At 48.1% G+C, this 17,301-nt stretch overlaps 1 protein-coding gene and 1 gene segment (V, D, J or C); both read left to right on the top strand.

Moving 5' to 3' along the window:
* The first annotated feature begins 231 nt into the window (after positions 1-231).
* Positions 232-1,871, top strand: LOC126015670 (OTU domain-containing protein 5-like). The gene has a single exon (XM_049778274.1). The coding sequence runs from the start codon at positions 267-269 to the stop codon at positions 1,395-1,397; it is 1,131 nt and encodes a 376-aa protein (XP_049634231.1). The 5' UTR covers positions 232-266; the 3' UTR covers positions 1,398-1,871.
* On the top strand, positions 1,565-16,927 carry LOC126015864 (immunoglobulin heavy constant gamma 1-like). The segment is given in 6 exon segments: positions 1,565-1,652; positions 9,722-9,829; positions 15,651-15,899; positions 15,987-16,037; positions 16,126-16,457; positions 16,557-16,927. Coding segments are annotated over 6 exon segments (1,157 nt in total).
* Positions 16,928-17,301: the final 374 nt, after the last annotated feature.

Below are 17,301 nucleotides of genomic sequence, written 5' to 3'. Positions count from 1 at the left end.
ATCCCGATCCATTATCTTTTTTATTTAACCCTCTTTACCCTCAATTATTAACCCATTAAATACCAATACCAACCTCCTGCTCCAATAAATTACCACCTAGTCCGCCAAGCGCCGGGCGGGGGCTGTTCGGGCCCCGGGCACAGCAAGCGGCGCCGCCAGGCTCCAGTGGTCGGGTGGTCGGCGGGACCAGTCCGCAGCACGAGGAGGTCGGTGCAGGTTACAACAGTGAGGACGAGTACGTGGCGGCGGCAGCACGCATCGAAGCCATGGACCCCGCCACCGTGGAGCAGCAGGAGCATTGGTTTGAAAAGGCCCTGAGGGACAAGAAGGGCTTCATCATCAAGCAGATGAAGGAGGACGGCGCCTGTCTTTTCCGGGCTGTAGCTGACCAGGTCTATGGAGACCAGGACATGCATGAGGTTGTACGAAAACACTGCATGGACTATCTGATGAAGAATGCTGACTACTTCTCCAACTACGTCACAGAGGACTTCACTACCTACATCAACCGGAAGTGGAAAAACAACTGCCATGGCAACCACATTGAGATGCAAGCCATGGCAGAGATGTACAACCGGCCTGTGGAGGTTTACCAGTACAGTACAGAACCCATCAACACATTCCATGGAATCCATCAAAATGAGGATGAGCCCATTCGGGTTAGCTACCATCGGAATATTCACTATAATTCAGTGGTGAATCCCAACAAGGCTACCATTGGTGTGGGACTGGGCCTGCCATCCTTCAAACCAGGGTTTGCAGAACAGTCCCTAATGAAGAATGCCATAAAGACATCAGAGGAGTCTTGGATTGAGCAGCAGATGCTGGAAGACAAGAAGAGGGCTACAGACTGGGAAGCAACAAATGAAGCCATCGAGGAGCAGGTGGCACGGGAATCTTACTTGCAGTGGCTTCGGGATCAGGAGAAACAGGCCCGTCAGGTCCGTGGCCCTAGCCAGCCACGAAAAGCCAGTGCCACATGCAGTTCTGCCACAGCAGCAGCTTCCAGTGGCCTGGAGGAGTGGACCAGCCGGTCTCCACGGCAGCGGAGCTCAGCCTCATCACCAGAGCACCCAGAACTGCACTCTGAGCTGGGTATCAAGCCCCCTTCTCCAGGCACTGTTTTAGCTCTTGCCAAACCTCCTTCACCCTGTGCACCAGGTACAAGCAGCCAGTTCTCAGCAGGGGCTGACCGGTCCTCTTCCCCCCTTGTCTCCCTCTATCCTGCTCTGGAATGCCGAGCTCTCATTCAGCAGATGTCTCCTTCAGCCTTTGGTCTGAACGACTGGGATGATGATGAGATCCTAGCATCAGTGTTGGCAGTGTCCCAACAGGAATACCTAGACAGTATGAAGAAGAACAAAATGCACAGAGAGCCACCTCCAGACAAGAGTTGATGGTGACCAGAGACTGGAGACCCATCTCCCAAACCCCGCCTCTCTGCCCTCTGGTGCCACCCTCCCTTTCTTTGGCTTTCTTCCTTCTGCCCTCCCTTCTCTTACTCCTCCCTACTTCCTTCTGGCTGACTCACCTCCATGCCCCCCCCATCACTGCCACCACCATCATGTGTCTGCGCCAGCTGACGTGCCCTCTTGCCCTCTGCACAGCACCATCCCTGCATTCCACAGGGGACCTGGGCAAGGGTGCCGAAGGTAGACAAGAGGCACACAGAGACAAACCAGCTGGCAGCCAGGCAGCCCTAGAAGAGAATAAAGACTCCCTTTTCTGCCAAATTCAAAAAAAGTTTGTTATCCTAAATACAGTTTGATGCCAGAGAGGTGGAAGGAAGCAGGTGGGAAATTTGTCTTCCTAGTATCCCGAGAATGTTTGAACCTTCATTGAAATTTTTGCGTTTTCTAAATATACTTTTATTTTACAAAAAAAAATTACCACCTAGCTCCCAAACCGAAAGGACACTCTCCCAGCCTTACATCACGTGCCTCAGCAAGAAATAACCAACATACCTGCTGATTCATGCTATACGGCCCTTCTTCTTACCCTCCTAATCATGGACTATTGCATGCTACTGATTCAGCCCCAGAAGGATCCCAGACCAAGGACATTTCTGTCATGGCCACAAATAATTTCATAAACCCAACAAGACATGGTGTGTGATGAAAAAATGCCTTGGACTCCACCTCCCACAAGAATATCTCAAAAGACTCAATGTGGAAGCCTATATTTCCCTTAATGTGTTTAATACCTCTGTAATAATACCTCCTAGTCTGTTTATCCCCAAAAATAAGTTAGCATCATGAATAGCATTTTTGTAATTCCTTCTTTAAACGTATTTTTATTTATTTCTTCTATTATTTGTCTATATAGAGAGATACAATTTTTCTCTCTTTTGCTATCCAACCTCACCTGTTTGGGTTCTGCTTGGTGCGAAAACATACAAGTCTAGCCTGGGATAAAAGTTTGGGTCAAAACCAGGGCACAGAGATTGTGCAGACTATCATTCCTACCTCCAAATCCACCACAATATAATGTCACCATACCCTTTTGCAAAGGCACTCTAAATAAAGAGAAATATTATGTGCATAATCAAGCTCTTATCTATTAGGGATAAAAACCCATATTTTTAATGCAGGGTTGCCTCCCACCCTGAGCTTGTGTCATGTGGACCCAATTTAGACTCCATGCATTTAGTCAGCGACCTATTCAATCCAGAACCCCAGATCTCAGATGTGGAACCAACACAGGTTCCAGTAACATCACCACGAACCAAACTTCTCTCAGGGAAGCTCCGAATACCATCCCAGAACCAACTTTTACCAATTTTAACATGACATCCTGACATAAGGAAATGGCGACAACTTAAGCTAAGAGATGATTGCCTTACCTCACCACCTAATGGTATGATACAACTGGGAGACATGTCATCCTTTGCCCTAAGCAAAAACAAAAATTACTATTTACAGAAGACTGACTTTAACAAACATGGTCTGGACAGAACCTATCTAGGGACCAATGAGAAAGTTTCTAGCCTAAGCCTCAGCCTAGAATTTGTGTACAAAAACCAAGATCTCTAACTCCATTGGTCTGACTTTGACAACTGTGACTGAGCAGAAATTCTGGGACCATGCTGAAAGACTATACCTAGGCTCTGTCCTAGGATCTAAACAAAAACAAAGACCATTAATTACAGAAAACTGATAACAACAACAGTAATGGAACAGAACTCCTAGAACCATAAAGAAAAACTCTCTCCTAGTCATCACCCTATGACCTACACAAATAACAAAAGCTCCAGCTACAGAGTCAGGATATCATCACCCACATCTAAGTGGAAAGTTTCCCAGCATGATAAAATAGACCGGGCTTGGGGTGTGTAAATGAGTGAGTATGGAGCCTGTAGTTGTTCCCATGGCAGTATGCTTCAAGGGCGGAGAAACCCTGTATCTCATAGACGAAGAAGGAGGAGGAGGAAGAGGAGGACGAGGAGGAGGAAGAGGAGAATGAGGATGAGGATGAGAAGGATGAGGACGAGGAGGACGAGGACGAGGAGGATGAGGACAAGGACGAGGAGGAGGAGAGGAGGAGGAAGAAGAGGAGGAGGAGGAGGAGAAGGACGAGGACGAGGAGGATGAGGATGAGGGGAAAGGGAGGAGGAGGAAGAAGAAGAGAAAATGAAGGAGGAGGAGGAGGAAAAGGAGGAGGAGGAGGAAGAGTAGGAGGGGAAGGAGGAGGAAGAAGAAGAGGAGGAGAAGAAGAAGAGAAGAAGAGGAGGAGGAGAGATGAAGAAGAAGGAGGGGGAGGAAAAGGATGAGGATGAGGAGGAGGAGGAAGAGTAAGAGGGGAAGGAGGAGGAAGAAGAGGAGGAAAAGAAGAAGAGGAGGAGGAAAAGAAAAGATGAAGAAGAAGGAGGAGGAGGAGAAAAAGGAGGACGAGGATGAGGAAGAAGAGGAGGGGGGAGGAGGAAGAAGAGGAGGAGGAAAGGGAGGAGGAGAAGGAGAAGAGAAGAAGAAGAAAGAAGAAGAAAGAAAGAAGAAGAAGAAGAAGAAGAAGAAGAAGAAGAAGAAGAAGAAGAAGAAGAAGAAGAAGAAGAAGAAGAAGAAGAAGAAGAAGAAGAAACACAACACTTTTTTAAGAAGTTGTTGGTGCCCTTCAACAGACGAATGCCTAAAGAAACTGTGGTACATATACACAATGGAATATTATGCAGCTGTCAGGAGAGATGAAGTCATGAAATTTTCCTATACATGGATGTACATGGAATCTATTGTTCTGAGTGAAATAAGTCAGAGAGAGAGAAAAACGCAGAATGGTCTCACTCATGTATGGGTTTTAAGAAAAATGAAAGACATTCTTGCAATAATAATTTTCAGACACAAAAGAGAGAAGGGCTGGAAGTTACAGCTCACCTCATTAAGCTCACCACAAACAGGGCTGAGTTTAGTTAGAGAAATAACTACATTTTAAACTATCCTAATAATGAGAATGTATGAGGGAAATAGAAAGCCTGTCTAGAGTACAGGCGGGGGTTGGGTGGGGGAGGAGGGAGATTTGGGACATTGGTGATGGGAATGTTGCACTGGTGATGGATGGTGTTCTTTACATGACTGAAACCCAAACACAATCATGTATATAATCAAGGTGTTTAAATAAAATATAAAAAAAAGTTGTTGATCTGGTTTTTTTTCATAGCTGATTGTTTTGGTTTCTGGTTTATTCTTTTATTTTATTCTTTTTGTACTTTGGTTGTTACTCCATTACTGTTTTTTTGTTTTTGTTTTGTTTTGTTACCTTTTTCTTCCTTTTTCCCTTCCTTCTTCTAAATGAATATTTATAAGACCTAGACAGACTCCTCCTAGTTTTTTTCCTTTTTTGTTTGCCTCCCCCCACATGGTACCAAGACTAGACAGTCCATATGTTTATTTGGTGGAAATAAAAAATGATCAAACTTAAATAACAAATCCAAAGTCAACAACAACAGAATTGATACCCAATCTACAACAAGCTGTACAAGTGGGGGACAGTTCCACTACATTATGGGGGGTAAAAAAGGGAGATGTGGGATGCATGCTCGGTACAGGCATGGAGAAAGGACAACACTGCTGGTGGGAATGCCCCTCATTCATTGTCACTATGTGGCTTAAATATTACTGTGAAAAATTTGTAATTCACTTTTACCACAATAAAATTTTTTTAAAAAAAGAAAAATGATGCAAGTAAATAGAAGTACATCTCTTTATGAATTGAAGTACATCTCTTTATGAATTGAAATGACTAAATATTTCATTACCATTCAACTCAATGCATCATAACAATTCAATGCAATCCCTATTAAAATACTCAAGAAATTTTGTGAATACATAGACAAAACACTATTGAAATTTATATAGAGTAATTAAAATTCTGAATGGCTAAATCAATCCTAGGAAAAATAAATCCTTGGATAAGTAAATGAGAGGCTTTTATTTTCTCTACTTTAAATTATATTAATGGGGCCTGGGTGATAATACAACAGGTAGGGTGTTTACTTTGCATGCAGCTGACTCGAGTTTGATCCTCACAACTCCATAGGATCCCTCAAGTTCACCAGGAGTGATACCTGAGTGGAGAGCCAGCAGTAAGCCCTGAACACCTCCCAGTGTAACCAAAATAAATAAAGTATACTATTAAAACTTTAGTAATAAAACAGTATGGTACTGGAATATAGAGAGGTTTCTCAGACAAACAGAATAGAATTGAGAGCCCAGAGACAGTTAAGTAGGGATATGGACAAGTAATCATAGAAAAAAGGAGTTCAGAGCATTAAGTGAATCAAGGAAAACTTTTCCAACAAATGGTGTTGGGAAAACTGGTCAGTTATATGTAAAAAAGTTAACTAAGAACCATACCCAAAGCCCACAGCCACCACCAAGTCAGCTCATCAGCTAGCTCCATAGACTCATTTATTACTCAAAGGAGATGCAAGCCAACCCACAAAAATCCTTGGGCCTCACAGCTAAAAACTCAATAGGTCACCTTCAAGAGGTGGAACAGGCAAGTACCCACACTGCTGAAGCCCTGGCAGCTGCACTCATGCCAATGGTTTAATTTCACCTCTTTCGCACTGACCTCTATAGAGACACCAAACTGAAAACTCTGGGGACTTCTTAGAATGGAGGTGGAAAACTCCCTACTCCTCTACACTTTAAGAAATTCTAGCAGTCACAGTCACAAACACATAACTGATGCCATGCCAACTCATTGTCCCAGCTCCACAGGTTCTGAAACTCCTGAACTACATGGACTGCATGGACACCTCCAAATTTTTCAATACCAACACCCCAGTAGGATCACATAAAATTAGATGTGAAAGTAGTATGGAAACCATCTAAGCTCAGCAACAGCCACACAGAAAGCTCAAGAAGCAACAAACATCTTACTCAACCTTCAGACAATGGCCTACTGACTCCATTGTGAAATATGGCAGTTTTCATAATTTTTCTGTTACTTAATTATTTATCAAGAATTCCATTATCCTTTTAGTTGTAACAAGTAATATAAAGTAAATTATTTTATGCCTGCCAAGGGTAGGCTTAAGAGTGGTTGGGGAACTGAAGACAATGGTGAAAGATGATATGGATAGTTGCGATGATGGTGGAATTGGTGTTGGAACATTGAATTCCAGAAACAATTGTATTAAGAACAGTGAAAATCAGTGTTGAAAACTAGTGTCTAAATAAAATTATAAAAAATACTTTAACTCAAACCTCTATCTCACACTAGGCACAAAGTTAATCCAAAGTGGATTAAAAATTTCGATATCAAAACCTGAATCCATTTCATTTAAATAAAATATAGGCAAGACCCTTCATAACATTGAATCTGGAAAACATCTTCCCAAAGAGTAAAAAAATCTCTAATTCAGGGACTGGAGAGATAACACAACAGGGAGGGTATTTGCCTTATATATAACCAACCAGGTTTAATCCCGGAACCCCATATGGTTTCCTGAATAATTTCTTTTTTTTTTTAAAGTAAAATAACTTGAATTTATTTTTTGATTACAAACATGACTATAGTCTGGGTTTCAGTCACAAAAGACACACCCCCCTTCATCACATGCAATCATCCACCCACCCCGCGAATGCCACCACTCTACCTCACTCCCACACCTATTTCATAAATAAACTGCAATAACATATTCCTATCTGTAGGCACGGCGGTTTTCCTATGACCCATGCAAGTTGGCCCTATTTCAATGTTATTTTGTGGAAATAATATTTGATACTATTAGCAGGCATAATCAAGTGGGAAAATGAAAAGATTACAATACTTTGTCAAGACTTTATCTTTTTTAATTATAAATTTTTTATTTGACCCATATTGGCTTGCATATCTCTATTCACAGTAATATTTTAGGTACATAGTAACATATAATCAGTGGGAAATTCCCAATCACCAAATTTTGCCCCTCCTCCAACACCTGTTATCATCCAGCATCCCATATTCCCCATCCTCACAACCCGCGGCTGCACTAGAATAAGTGCGTCCCACCCTCTGTGTCTAAGCACAGAGCCCCCAGGATAACCGCTTGAAGCACTGCTGCGTGGTGGCCCACACAATACAAAAACAAGAAAATAATCTCTAGTTCAAAAAGGTATTACACTCTCATATTCCTCACAGCACTGTCCACAATAGCCAAAATCTGAGAAATTACCTAGTGCCCATTAGCAGATGACTGGACAAAGTAACTAGTTAACTTAACTTCTCAACCTCCTACTCTCACTGCTTAGCAAAACAAGTTTTAGGCTTAGTATACTTTAGAGTATATTCCTTGAACCTTCCATGTTCTTTAACTCCACATAGGAGAGAGGGGTTTTTGCTGTTTTTCTCAGCATGACCCTCTCCAAATCCATATACAGAGCAGAAAACCAAATTGTTGTCATTTCTCATAGATGAGTACTAGTTCATTACATCTCTATACCAGTTTTTTAATACAGTCATCTTTTCTTGGGCATTTTGGGTTGTTTATAGATGGTTATTGTTATAGTGTGACAATTCTGAAATAATGTTTTGAGCTAGTAGGGTAGATGATAGGAAGTGGTATTTCTGAGGTATATGGAAACTCAATTCCTAGCTTTTGAGAAGTCTCCAATCTCTTCTCCATAGAGGTTAATTGTGATAACATTTTTACTAACAGTAAACAGTTTTCTTTTACCCACATCCTCACAGCACCATGTCTCTGGTGGACTGTATTCCTGGAAGACTATGTCCTGAAGGACTCTATCTCTGATGGGCTGTATCCATAGAGGACTGTGTGTCCATGGAGGGACTGTGTTTCTGGAAGACTCTATTTCTGGTGGACTGTGTCCCTGGAAGACTGTGTCCCTGAAGGACTGTATCTCTGGTAGTTGTCTACCATGGCCTTGTGGCCCATGAAGGACTGTGTCTCTGGTAGGTTGTGTCCATAGAGGACTGTGTCCCTGGAGGAATGTGTTTCTTATGGACTATATTCCTGGAGGACTTTATCTCTTACAAATGGTTTCTCTGATGGCCTATGTCCACTAGAAGAAGGTGTCTCTGGTAGACTGGTTCCTAGAGGACTGTGTCCCAAGATGATTGTGTTTCTGGTGCACTAAGTTCAAGGGAAATTTCTCTATTATACCATGTCCCTAGAGGACTGTGTCTCTGTGGTGACTTTTTTTTCTTTTCTGGTGAACTGTGTACCTGGAGAACTGTGTCTCTGGTGAGCCAAGTCCCTGGTGAATTATGCCTCTAGTGGATGAGTCTTCCATGGATTATGTCCCTGAATAGCTGTCTTTGGTGTCTATTTCTCTAGTGGACTGATGGACTCTGTTCCTGGTGTACATGTTTCTTGCAAGATTGTATTAACAGAGGCTGGATCACTAATAAACTGTGCCACTGAAGGGCTGTATCATGTAAAGACTATCTGAAAAACTGTGTCTCTGGTGGACTATGTTCATGGGAGATTCAGAGACACGGACTGTGTCTCTGGAAGATAATGTAATCCACTAGTGGATTGTGTCCCTGAAGGACTGTGTCTTTAGATGACTGTATTTCTGGTGGACAGTTTTCATGAAGAAATGTGTCTCTGGTGGTCTGTGTCCTTGGAGGATGGTGTTTTGTCATAGACTGTGTCCCTTGCAGGACTGTATTTCTGGGGGACAATATCCTTAAAGGGCTGTGTTTCTGGTGGACTCTCTCTGGTAGACTTGTCTTTGGACAACTGTGCTTTGGAGGGACTTCCTCAGGTGAACTATGTCCCTATAGACAGTTTTGGAGGACTGTCCCAGGGTCTCTAGGCCAGAGAAATTGCTGGCTGTTTGCCCCCCAGCATTTCTCTTAGCAAACCCCTCAAGTACCATAGGTATATTCTTGCTGCCTCTCCCATATTATGTCGCCTGGACACCAATGGAGCGAGGATAGGTGTGCCAGGCCTTAATATGGGACTCCTGAGCTGGGGTTAGGAAGCATCTCGGGCCCTACTGGGCAGATGCAGCTTCCAGAGAAGAGTTAGAGCCTCTATTTTTGACCTGATAGCTCAACACAAGAATTTTAACAGGTGACAGAACATAAGCTAGATTGAGGTGTGGAAGACAGGAACACAGAGTGGAAAGGAAGGACCCAAACCCCTTGGGTGAGCAGGGCTCCTCTTGGATGTTCCTCTGCCTGCACTCTGCTCTGTGGGACCACCTGCATCTATCTGTCCCATGCACCATCAGAGCCCCTGCCTGTGTGCCCCCTGACCTGGATGTCCCATCTCCAGGGGCTGTGCTCGGGTTCACGTCCAAGTCACAGGGGCCTCAAGTGGATGATGCCAAGTTGGAACATGGAAGTGTCCAGAAGCAGGACAGGCCCAGGAAGAAGTCTATGTGTGAGGGAGAAGATTCCAGCCAAAGGAGTGGATGCCGATGTGGGCCACAGGCTGAGCAGGAAGGTGGATAGGGCAGAGGGAGGTGCAGGTTGGTCAGATATATGTTTGCAAGCCTACTCATGTCACCCACACTCTCCCTCCCAGAAACCACCTCCAAGCCCCTGCTGTGACACTAAGACCATCACAGGACCCAGAAGCACATGACTGTGGGGGTGGCCTGGGGCCTAGAACTCCCCTACCTCTTGGAGGCAAAAACCACCCAGAAAGAGGGAACTTCAGGAAGCAACCACAGGCCAGTTTCGATCCTGTTCTGAGTCTGCAGGAAGGGGCGGGGGGCATGGCACCCGCCCTCAGCACAGGACACTGGTACCCCAAGCAGGGGCCAGAGAGCCAGAGCTATGAGGAGCAGTCGGGCACAGGGCTATGGAGCTGGTGAGTGAATTTTGCAGGGCATGTGAGATGGTCAGGCTGAACAAGGACCCATCAAGAGATCCCAGGGTAGGCAAATGAGCATAAAGATGCAGGTGAACACACCTCAGATCCTACAGGGGCTAAGGAGGTGGCTAGCCCCCTAGAGCTGATCCTGGTGTGGACCGAGGCCAGAGATGGCCGGGGCAGTGGTCAAGATCATAGGAGCTGGGGTAGAAGGGAGTAAGCTGGCAGAAACCAAGGGTACCCCAATATCTCTGGGGAGCTGAGGAAGGATGGATCATGCTATGAAAGGCCAGGGATACCCTAATAATTTACTGGAGCTGGGACAGGAGGAAATAAGCTGTCAATGGCACCCCAAAAGTTTAGGGAAGCTAGGGTAGGTGGGAGCAGGCTGGCATAGGTCAGGTATACCCCCAATATAGGGAATCTGGAGCAAGAGGGAGCAAGCTGGCAAGACCCAGGGGTACCTCCAACATCTCAGATGAGTTGAAGCAGCAGAAAATATGCAACCAGGAGCCAGGATACCTCAATAGCTCAGGGGACCTGGGCAGGTAGAAGTAGGCTGGCAGGGGTTAGGGTCACCCCATCAGCTCAGGGGATCTGGGGCAGAAGAGAAGAGGCTGACAAGAGCCAGGGGTACCCCCAATAGTTCAGTTGAGCTGGCACAGGTGGGAGCAGTCTGGCAGGGGTTAGAGGCACTCCAATAGCTCAGGGAATCTGGGGCAAGAGAGAAGAGGCTGACAAAAATCAGGGACACCCCAATAGCTCAGGAGAGCTGGGGCATAATGGGAGCAAGCTTTTAGGAGCCAGGGGTTACCCCACATCTCAGCTGATCTGGAACCAGGAGGGAGCAGGCTGTTAGGTGTCAGGGTACCCCAATATTTCCGAAGAACTGGAGCACTGGGAGCAAGCTGGCAGAAGTTGGGGTACTCCCAATAGCTCAGGAGAGCTAGGCAGAATGGAACCGCTGGCAGTAGTATGGGTACCTCAATAGCTCAGAAGGAGCTGGGGAAAGGTGCAAGCAGGCTCTCAGGGGCACCACAAAAGCTCAGGGGATCTAGGATAGGAGGAAGCCAGGCTGGGTGGGAGCCAGGGGTACCCTCAATATCTCAGGGGATCTAGGCAGTATGGAACAAGCTGGCAGGTTCTAGGTAACCCCAATAGCTCAAGAGAACTGGAGCATGAGGGCTGGCAGGATCCAGGTTAACCCCAACAGTTCAGGTAAGCTGAAATAGAAGAGAACAGGTTGGCAGTGGTCTGGGATGCCCAAAAAGCTCAGGGGGAGCTGGAGCAGAATGAAGCAAGCAGGAACCAGTGGTACCCCAATATCTCAGTTGAGTTGGGCAGAAGGGATCAGGCTATTGGGGACCAAGGGTATCCCAATAACTCATGGGATCTGGGGCAAGATAGAACAAGCTGTTGGGGTCAAGGGTATCCCAAAAGCTCAGGGGAGCTGAGCAGGAAAGAACAGGCTGGCATAAGCCAGGAACACCCCCAATAGATCTGGGGAGCTGGGGCATGTAGGAGCAAACTGTCAGCAAACCAGGGGTACTCCCGTAGCTCAAGGGAGCTGGGGCAGGATGGAGCAAGCTGTCAGGAGCCAGTAGTATCCCAACATCTCAGTTAAGCTAGGGCAAGAGAGAGCAGGCTGTCAGGGACCAGGTATACCCCCAAAAATGTACAGGAGCTGAGGCAAGATAGAGCAAGCTGTTGGGGTCCAGAGTACCCCCAAAAGCTCAAGGGAGCTGGGCAGGAAAGAACAGGCTGGCAGAAGCCAGAGATACCCCAAATAGATCTGGGGAGCTGGGGCATGTAGGAGCAAACTGTCAGCAACCAGGGGTACTCCCGTAGCTCAAGGGAGCTGGGGCAGGATGGAGCAAGCTGTCAGGAGCCAGTAGTATCCCAACATCTCAGTTAAGCTAGGGCAAGAGAGAGCAGGCTGTCAGGGACCAGGTATACCCCCAAAAATTTACAGGAGCTAAGGCAAGATAGAGCAAGCTGTTGGGGTCCAGAGTACCCCCAAAAGCTCAAGGGAGCTGGGCAGGAGAGAACAGGCTGGCAGGAGCCAGAGATACCCCCAAATAGATCTGGGGAGCTGGGGCATGTAGGAGCAAACTGTCAGCAACCAGGGGTACTCCCGTAGCTCAAGGGAGCTGGGGCAGGATGGAGCAAGCTGTCAGGAGCCAGTAGTATCCCAACATCTCAGTTAAGCTAGGGCAAGAGAGAGCAGGCTGTCAGGGATTAGGTATACCCCCAAAAATGTACAGGAGCTGAGGCAAGATAGAGCAAGCTGTTGGGATCCAGGGTACCCCCCAGGGGAGCCAGGGAAGGAGAGAACAGACTGGTAGAAGCCAGGGACACCCTAACAGATTAGGGGAGCAGGGACAAGAGGGAACAAGCTAACAGGAGCCATGGGTAACCCAATAGCTCAGGGGATCTGGGAAGGATGGAACAAGCTGGCAGTGGCCTGGGGGTACACTAAGAGTTCAGGGGAACTGGGGCAGAAGGGAACAGACTGTAAGAAGAAGGTACTCTATAGCTCAGTATAGCTGGGTCAGGTGTGAGGAAACTGGCTGGAGCCAGGGGTAATCCCAACAGTTCAAGTAATCTGGGGCAGGAGAAAACAGTGTGGCAATAGTCTTGGATACCCCAATAGCTCAAGGGATCTGGGGCAGTATGGAGCAGACTTCAGGAGCCAGGGTATCCCAAAATCTCAGTTGAGCTGGGGCAGGAGAGATCAAGCAGTCAATGGCACTCCAAATATTCAAGGGAGCTGAGGCAGGCATGAGTAGGCTGGCAGGGGCCAGGGGTACCCCCAATAAGCTCAGGAGATCTGGAGCAGCAGGGGCAAGCTGAAAAGAGTTGGGTACCCCCAATAGCTCAGGGAGCTAGGCAGGATGGAACAAGTTGACAGTGGGCTAGGGTACCCTAATAGCTCAGGGGAACTGAGGCAAGAGAGAACATGCTGGTAGAAGCCAGGAGCAATCCAATAGCTCAAGGCAGGTGGGCAGATAGAACAAGCTAGCAGGGTCAGGGGTATCCCCAATAGTTCAGGGAAACTGTGGCAAGATGGAATAGGCTGGAAGGAGAAGGAATACCCCAGTAGCTTAGGGGAATTAGGGCAGGCAGGAACAAGCTGGCAGGGGTCAGGGTGGCCCCAAAAGTTCAGGAGAGCTGGATCAAGAAGGAATAGACTGTAAAAAAGCCAGAGCTACCCCAGCAGCTATGGGAAGCTGGGGCAGCAGAGAACAGGTTGTTAAGGATCTGGGGTACCCCAACAGCTCATCAGAGCTGGGGCAGGATGGAGCAAACTGGCAGCATCAGGGGTATCCCAAAATCTCAGGAGATTTAAGGCATTAGGGAGAAGGCTGGGAGGAAAGTCATACTCCAATAACTCATATAGAAGTTGGGGAAGGACAGAATAGACTGTCAGTAGTGAGCAGGCCAGAAAGGGCCAAGGGTATGTGGGGCATGTAGAAGCAGGCTGGCAGGAACCAGGGGTACCAGGGGAGTTGAGGAAGGAGAAAACAAGGCTGGCAGAGTTCAGGTATCTCAATAGTTCTTGGCAGGATAGAACAAACCAAGAAGGTTAAAGGTACCCCAATAGTTCAGGGAAACTGGCAGGTGGGAACAGGCCGGAAGGAGAAGGGATAACCCACTAGCTTACGAGAGCTAGGCAAAAAGAAGTAGGCTGGCAAGGGTCAGGACACCTCAATATTTCAGGGGGAATGGGCAAGAGGAAGCAGTTAGCAGGAGCCTGGTGTACCCCAATAACTCATTGGAGCTTGAGTCGGAGGGAGCTGCAGGCAGGACATGAGAGAACAAACAGCTGATGGGGACAACGTTCCCTGATAATTCAGGGGAGCCTGGGGCAGAGAGAAGAGGCTGGCACCATACTCCAATATTCTGGGGGACTAGTGCATTAGGGAGCACTGGTAGGAGTGCTACAGGGGCTCCCCTGTAGCTCAGAGGAGTTGGGGCAGGAAGAAGCAGGCTTGTAGGGGCCAGAAGTATAGCAATAGCTCAAGGGGCTGGGACAGGAGAGACGAGGCTGGCAGTGGTCAGGGGAACACTAATATCTCAGGGGAGTGCAGCAGAAGAGAGCTTGCTGGCAGGGGCCAATGTTACCCCCAGAGGAATTTTGGGCAAGCTCTGAGGAATTTGGGCAAGCGAGTACAATCTAGCAAGGGCCAGAGACATCTCAATAGCTTAGTATATCTGAGTCAATAGGGAGCAATCTGGTAAGTTCTTGGGACATCCCAATGCTTAGGGATGTTTGGACATGATGAGCAGACTGCCAGAGTTAGGGGAACCTAAAAAGCTCAGGAGAGCTTGGATAGACTTGAACTGGGTGTCTGCGGTCAGACATACTCCACAGCTCAGGAGATCTGGTAGTGGGGATCAGTTGGAAGTGGTTGGAGTCACACCATAGTCAAGAAGAGAGTTTGGGATGAAAAGAGCAGATGAAGTGACAGGGTCACCTCAGTAACTAAGCAGCACTAGGGCAGGAGTGATCAGGGTGGCAGGCAACTGGGGCACCCCAACAGCTCAGGAGATCTGGGACTCAAGAATCAAGCTATCATAGTCCATGGTTTTTCCAATATCTCAGGGTAACTAGGCAAGAGGGAGCAGGCTGACAAGGGCCTGGTCCACTCCTAGAACCCTGGGGATTGTGGCCAGGTGCATGTGGCCTGAGATGTCAGGAGAGAGAGATCTAAAATGGTGTTTTCAGAGGGGCAATATCAGGGCCCCCGAGTCATGGGTACCAGAGTGTTTTTGTACTGGGGTGAGACAGGAACTCTTGGCCCTGGACTGCCCTGAGGAGAATGCAGGGAGCAAGCGCCATGTATGGTTGTGCCAGGGCCTCTAGGTGGCACCACTCCTGAGGGTTGTGGGGCGGGATTCTGGAGGGACACAGTAGAGAGTGCAGGTGTCTGGGCCACTTTAGATCCTGCCGTTGCATTGGGTGGCAGATACTGGCGGAGACAATGGCTGTGGACAGAGTAGGGTCCAGGGCAGGCTTTGAGGACCCAGAATCAAGGTCTGGAATGCAGTTGGGGCACTTCAGAAATCCTGACTGGGGGCCTCAGGGACAGGGCAGAGGGAGTGCTGGTTTGAGAGGTAGGAGGGAGAGCAGAGGTGTGGTCATGGACACCTCTCTTCATCACAGCCTCCTCTTCATCACACACAACCCTCTATCATTCCTTTCTCTACCACACCCATCTCTATTATCTGTCTCCTTTACTACCCCATCTCCATTATCTGTCTCCATCACATCCTTCTCCATTACAGACCACTCACCATCACACACTCACACATCCTAAGCACCTCTTCTCTTTCTTGCAGCATCCATCACGCCCCCATCCGTCTTCCCACTGGTGTCTACCAGGCAGCAGCAGGTCCAGCTCCCCCACTGCCCTGGGCTGCCTGATCACAGGCTACTTCCCGGAACCGGTGGATGTGTCATGGAACCCAGGATCCATCACCAGTGGCGTGCACACATTTCCGGCTGTGCTTCGGTCTGGGTTCTACACCACCAGCAGCATGGTCACTCTCCCTGACGCTGACCCCTCCGGCAAGACCTACACCTGCAATGTCAAACACAAATCCAGCAACACCCAGGTGGACAAGACCATTGGTGAGAGCTCTCACCCTGACAGGGAGGAAGGGGGCAGGGGTGCAGGTTTATATCAATCCAATGATGATTCTTTTGCTCTACTCACAGATCTGACGTCTTTGCCCCAACCAGGGTCGTGTGACTGTTGCAAATGCTCAGGTGAGTCTTTCCTTGCTCTGGCCATCTACAACAGCACATCAGGCTCCTGGGGAGACAGAGGGGTGCTGACCAGCTGTCTCTCACCCAGGAAATGACTTGCAGGGAGGACCTTCGGTCTTCCTCTTCCCCCCGAAACCCAAGGACAACCCTCATGATCGCACGCCACACCTGTGCTCACCTGCGTGGTGGTGGATGTGAGTCCCTTTGACCCAGAATTAACGTTCAACTGGTATGTGGACAACAAGGAGGAGAAGGGGGCTAAGACAATTCGGCAAGAAGAACGGCACAACAGCACACACCGCGTAATCAGCACCCTTCCCATCACGCACCAGAACTGGCTGCAGGGCAAGACCTTCAAGTGCAAGGTCAACAGCGAATCCCTGCCAGCCCCTATAGAGAGAACCATCAGCAAGCAAAGAGGTGAAGCCCCGGGAGTTGTGGTGGGACAGTGGGCAGAGGGCCACTGTGACCCTCCATTAACATCTGTGACCCTCCATGTGCTGTTCCCTCCTTCCATAGGGCCCAGAAAGGAACCAAAGGTGTATATGATGGCCCCGCCAAAGGAGGAGCTGTCTGAGCCGATGGTCAGCATCACCTGCATGGTTGAGGGTTTTAAGCCCAAGGACATCGACATCGAGTGGAAGAAAAATGGGCAACTCGAGCCCGAGGGAAACTACCGTACCACACCACCACAGGAGGACACAGACGGGTCCTACTTCCTCTACAGCAAGCTGCGGGCCAACAAGAATGAATGGAAGAATGGCAACACTTACACCTGTGTGGTGATGCATGAGACCCTGCACAACCACTACACACAGCGAGACATCACTGTGTCCTCGGGTAATTGAGCAGGAGCCCCACTCAGGGTGCAATAAAGCGCATGTCTGGGATGTGCACACTGGCTTGGTTTTTGGGAGGCCGCAGGTCTGGGTGTGGGCCTGAGTAGAGCAAGGAGCAGGGCTGCCATGAAATCCACATGCACACACAGCTGGGTGCATCCTGCTTCTCTGTCCATGGGGCTGCGGAGGCTTTGTGATGGCACTGGCCTTCGAATGAGCTGTTTTCCCATCTCAGAAGAGATGGCAGGGCCTTTCCTTATCCCTTGTCCTCTCCTGGGACCCCCTGGCCCTGAATTGATGGTGGAGGGAGGCCCCCAGTGCCAGGAATGGGTTCCCAATGCCCAGGTGCACCTGAGCCCGGACTTCACACAGAGCACATGCACAAACACATGTGTTCAGGCATATGCACATCACACATGCCATCC

The sequence above is a fragment of the Suncus etruscus genome, chromosome 8 (genome assembly GCF_024139225.1).
Source record: "Suncus etruscus isolate mSunEtr1 chromosome 8, mSunEtr1.pri.cur, whole genome shotgun sequence".
In the NCBI taxonomy this organism is placed as follows: domain Eukaryota; kingdom Metazoa; phylum Chordata; class Mammalia; order Eulipotyphla; family Soricidae; genus Suncus; species Suncus etruscus.
Note: the sequence above shows the minus strand (reverse complement) of the source record. Positions and strands in the feature narration are given on the sequence as shown.